Source organism: Octopus bimaculoides, chromosome 5 (genome assembly GCF_001194135.2).
Source record: "Octopus bimaculoides isolate UCB-OBI-ISO-001 chromosome 5, ASM119413v2, whole genome shotgun sequence".
NCBI classification, from domain to species: Eukaryota; Metazoa; Mollusca; class Cephalopoda; order Octopoda; family Octopodidae; genus Octopus; species Octopus bimaculoides.
The window spans coordinates 46299876-46304974 of record NC_068985.1 but is presented as its reverse complement, the minus strand read 5'-3'; the positions used below and the strand labels follow the sequence as shown (position 1 = coordinate 46304974).

The 5099-nt window shown below is 37.1% G+C and overlaps 1 protein-coding gene across 3 annotated transcripts in view; it reads right to left on the bottom strand.

Annotated features, from left to right (window-relative positions):
• The window catches only part of LOC106879078 (E3 ubiquitin-protein ligase PDZRN3-B), a 768027-nt gene that overhangs the window by 188833 nt on the left and 574095 nt on the right, over nt 1-5099 (bottom strand). For all 3 annotated transcript variants that reach the window (XM_052968369.1, XM_052968370.1, XM_052968371.1), the window contains exon 4: nt 3438-3667. In XM_052968369.1, the coding sequence (XP_052824329.1) occupies nt 3438-3667 (230 nt within the window). The remainder of the gene's footprint in view (nt 1-3437; nt 3668-5099) is intronic.

Genomic DNA, 5099 nt, shown 5'->3' with positions numbered 1-5099 from the left:
AGCGTGGCCGTTTTCGTGCGGGTGACACGTAAAAGCACCCACTACACTCTCTGAGTGGTTGGCGTTAGGAAGGGCATCCAGCTGTAGAAACTCTGCCAAATTAGATTGGAGCCTGGTGTTGCCATCCAGTTTCACCAGTCCTCAGTCAAATCGTCCAACCCATGCTAGCATGGAAAGCGGACGTTAAACGATGATGATGATATGAGGAGGTGCTGAAAAGTTCCTGGCTTTGGGTGAATGAAAATACAATGGCCACGACTACAATTTCACAAGTGCCATTTACATGACATTGGCAACAACCACAACTATGGTTTCACTTGGCTTGATGAGTCTTCTCAAACACACCATATTGCCAAGGTCTCAGTCACTTGTCATCACCACTGTGAGGCCCAGCATTCGAAGATGAGAGCTACCAGCAATGGCCACGATTACAATTTCACAGGTGTATTGAGAGTGATAAAAATCAAACATCCAGTCAACATCATGGTGTTGGATTGATTGCTAGTGATGGCAATGTTAAGCCTCCGTTCATCTTCCCACAAGACCACACACTCAACACGGGGGCCTACATCAAGTGCCTGGAGGAGGTAGTGCTGCCTTGGGTCAAGAGGGTGGCTGCTGGAAAACCATATGTCTGGCAACAGGACTCTGCACCATGCCACACAAGCAGGAAAACCCAGTCATGGCAGTCAGACAATTTCTGCAACCACATCGCTACTAACATCTGGCTACCTAATTCTCTAGACTGCAACCCCCTTCATTATTATGTGGTGGGACACAGTTAAGCAAGACACCAACGAAATTCCTTGTAACACACCAAAGATGAACTGAAGGCAAAGATTATGGCAGCATTCATCAAGTTAAACAAGGAGACCATCCAGAAGAGTTGCAGGAGATTCTGAAGTCCTCTGGAGGCTATGGTTGAAGTCAATGGCAATTTTATTGAATAAATTTTCTCTTTAGTATTTCAAGATACTTTTATGTAATTTTGGTAAATATATCTATTAAAATGATATGTCAGTGTTATTTTAATTTTTGTATAATTTAGACGACAATTTATTCACTGCACCCTGTATATATAGAAGGAGATACTGAAAAGTTACTGGCTTTCAGTAAAAGAAAATACAGGATGATCAGTTAATTATGATCTTATTCAAAATATTGCCCTCTCAGATTCACACACTTATTGCAGTGGTCCTTCGGTTTTTCTAAGCCATGTAAAAGAACTCAGAAGTTTGGGCCTCCAACCAGGCCTTTCACGATACCTTTAAAGCTGGGAACGTTTCAGCACCTCCTCGTGCGTGTGTGTGTGTGTGTGTGTGTGTGTGTGTGTGTGTGTGTGTGTGCGTGCGCGCACGCGCGCGCATGTGTATAGTTGATTCATTTGACCCTAGTATATTGTTTTATTAACCTCAGAAGAATGAAAATTTAAGTTGACCCCTATGAGATCTGAAGACAAACTGTAGCAGTATGTAACCAAATACCAGAATAGATATTTCTTGACACTCTACCAGTTCTACCATCTCCCTACCACCACCAGTTACTTGTCTACACGACAAATATTACTTTGCTCTTTCAATAGACTCATATCCCCACCCAGATTTATAGGTAAAAGGAAGTAAGGAATTGTGATTGCCAAACCTCTTCCAGAAGCATTTAATATGAATGGGAAATGCCTTCAAGACCTAATTCTTATGAAGCAAACATTAAATATCAATTATAGCCAAACATGATGGAGTTAGCATAAAGTTCTTTAAATCTCACCAAATTTTGGTTTTATTTTTCTTTTTTCCACAACCACTAAAATGAGTACCTTTCCACCTCATAAAATAGTCACATTTAATAGAGTAATTGACATTTGCAAATGGCAATCCACCTTCCAGATGCCTGCTTCATTTCTTTGCCCAAACTATAAATCAAACAGTTAATCGTTCCCAGAATGAATAAGGTACTATTTGTATTTCTTAGCCAAGATGGTAGCTTAATGGTAGAGAATAAATAGGATATACAAGTGCAACGGTGATTCCACTTATTTGATCAACTCCTGTACTTGATTGACACTAAGTTGTCAGACAATTATTGGGGTCAGTATGATCAACTGTTCCACGTCCCCATAATTTCTGGCCTTGTACCTATATAAGAAATCAATTTTGCTTAATTTAATGACATTTTTAATGAGATGAATTAGTTTGGCACCTTCTAACAACTAATTCAATTTTTGGTACAATTTCAGAGAGGCACACCCACAACCATTCTCAATTGACATTCTGCATGAAATCTATTTTTGGTTGTCGACATTGCTGAATATCTTTTACACAACAACAAGTGAATGGGAACAAGAAAATACTCTCCACATATTTCCAAGACACACAAGCCACACTTAGTAGGCTGTGACTAAAAATTCCAGCGTGTATACAAACCGCATGCATCCCTTGCAATTTCTCTCGTGTACCCTGAGTGATATGAGTACCCAGTTTGAGAACCTCTGCTCTAATACATCAACTAATTTACTGCTAAAGAAGAATGTGGTAACGAATAAAGTACCTTGCTTTTATGATCAGAGATATTCATCAAAAGACAATCAGTTCTATTGATTTTAGTGAGTTTAGAGAAGGGAACTGTGACATTCAAGTCTTTTCTAAAAGCATTTTCAATGTAAGTGAAATTGAGACATTGAGGACATCAAAATAGAATTAGTTTGCTAGAAACTTACTCCTTAACCCTTTAGCATCCAGATTGCTGTCAAATGTAATGCTCATTTATTCACATTGTTTTCAATTAAGCATGCATTATCATGTAGTTTCGAGATTTTGACGTCATGATTGTTTATTTTAGAATGACATTGTGGAATAGGTGAGAGAAGTCATATGTGGTTGATTTGAACATAAAATGGGTAGAATATCTTGGCCAGATATGGCTGGTTTAAATGCTAAAGAGTTAAACTTCAAAGTAGTTATCAATAACAAACAGAAACAGGAAGAATGGTGCTCATCTATCATGATTAAATGTGTTTCTCATTGATTTCAAATATCTTTTAGTAGCTTAAAGAAAGCTTTATGTGCATTCACTTTACAACTACATGATTTTTGTTTCACCTCTACTATGCAGCACTTTCAACAAACGTCTTCTAGCTTCAGGTCAACTAAAGATCCTTATGAGTAAAATAAAGTAGATGGAACTGTGTAGAAACTTGTCAGAAGGAACAATTCTTGTTCTGGTGCTTCTTTTGCATTGTCCACTATTTTAAGTATTCAGACCAGATATCCAGTCCATTCAATATCTCCTTTCTTCTTCTCCATCTGTCTCAGAGAAGGAAGAGCAATGGTCATGACCATTTTAAAGGCCTCCGATGCATCCATAAAAGGCACACAACCAAGTCATTTCATAAAAAAACCTGAAAAGAAACAAAATGAAATAAAATGTTTGTGATTACTTACCCAGAGCCATTGAAAGCATAAAATCCAGGTGGTGGAGTGGGAGGACTCTCATTGCTGCAGAAAATCTCCTCCTCGGTCTGTGTTCCAACGGATACCATCGTTGGAGACCGACTTTTCATTTTAGCCTTGTTTGCTCTCCTCAGTACTTCTACCACAATGGGTTCTTTTGCACTTCGAAAAGCTTCGACAGCTTCTTCATGAGTCGATTGTGAAAGATCTTGTCCATTTACCTGAACACAATAAAAAATAAAATGACACATTAGACAGAATATATGTCTAAATATAAATATATAAGAGAGTATTGTAGTTCGCTTGAAGCATTGTATATTGTTTGTAAAGAATAAAAAGTTTAGAAAGGTATAACAATGCACTATAGAACAAAAAATGGACTATATACCTGTTGTAATTCCGAAATATCATTGGACTATAGATAACCAAGTTACAACAGGTATATAGTCCATTTTTTGTTCTATAGTGCATTGTTATACCATTCTAAACTTTTTATTCTTTATAAATATATAATGAAATGAGAAACTGGTAAATAAATTCATTATCACCATCCTAAAGTTTGGGTCTTATATTTTAATGAGCCTCAACAAAATCTCAATGATGTCATCATAATACAAAAATATTCTTTCGTGAGAAATTTATCAATTTCAACCAAACAAAAGGTGATAGTTGATAAAATTGGTGCTAATCTCATACCATAGGAATTAAAAAGAAAAACAGAAATAAGTGAGATATATGTACTACAAAAACATGAGAAGTTGCATGACCTAGTGGTTAAGGTGTTGAGCTGACAATCATAAAACCAAGGGTTCAGTTTCTGAAATGAGCAGCATGTTATCTCCTTGAGCAAGGCACATCATTTCCTGTTGTGAATTCAGCTGAAAATGACTACCAGCCAACTACTGATGCAGCCCTCTTTCCACCAAGCTGTCACACACACCCATGATATTCAACTGAATCAAGAGTGGCAGGGCCAAGAAGAGGTCTTAGTCTTAGCTCTTGACTATACAGGCAAACCTAACACAATCAGAAAAAGCATGATACAGGATACCAAATTATAAACACTTGCTCATAAAAGTTAAGCTGAACTCTTGCTTCAAAACATGAAGTTCTTAAGCAACATCAAGTCCTTAGGCAACGAAGACCAACCTTCAAAAAGAATAATAACTATAACAATATTCTCTTTGAAATTAATCATTGAATTACAAAATGCCATTCAGTATTTATGTAAAATACCTAGATGTGCAAAAATATCCTAATCATCAGAGCAAATATTTTCATTTTATATATTTAACTAAAACAATATATGTAGAGCAATGGCACTACCACGGTAAAATTCAAAATTATCATCAAATACAAATTCTACAACAGTTACTGTGTACTGCTTCTCTTATTCAAATCAGTTTTATAATACATCTATCATGTGCATGTGTGTGTGTGTGTGAGAGAGAGAGAAAGAGAGAGACAGAAAGAGAGAGAGAGACAGAAAGAGAAAGAGAGAGACAGAAAGAGAAAGAGAGAGACAGAAAGCGAGACAGACAGACAGAAAGAGAGAGACAGAGAGAAAGAGAGAGAGACAGACAGAAAAAGAGAGACAGACAGAAAGAGAGAGACAGACAGAAAGAGAGAGACAGACAGAAAGAGAGAGACAGA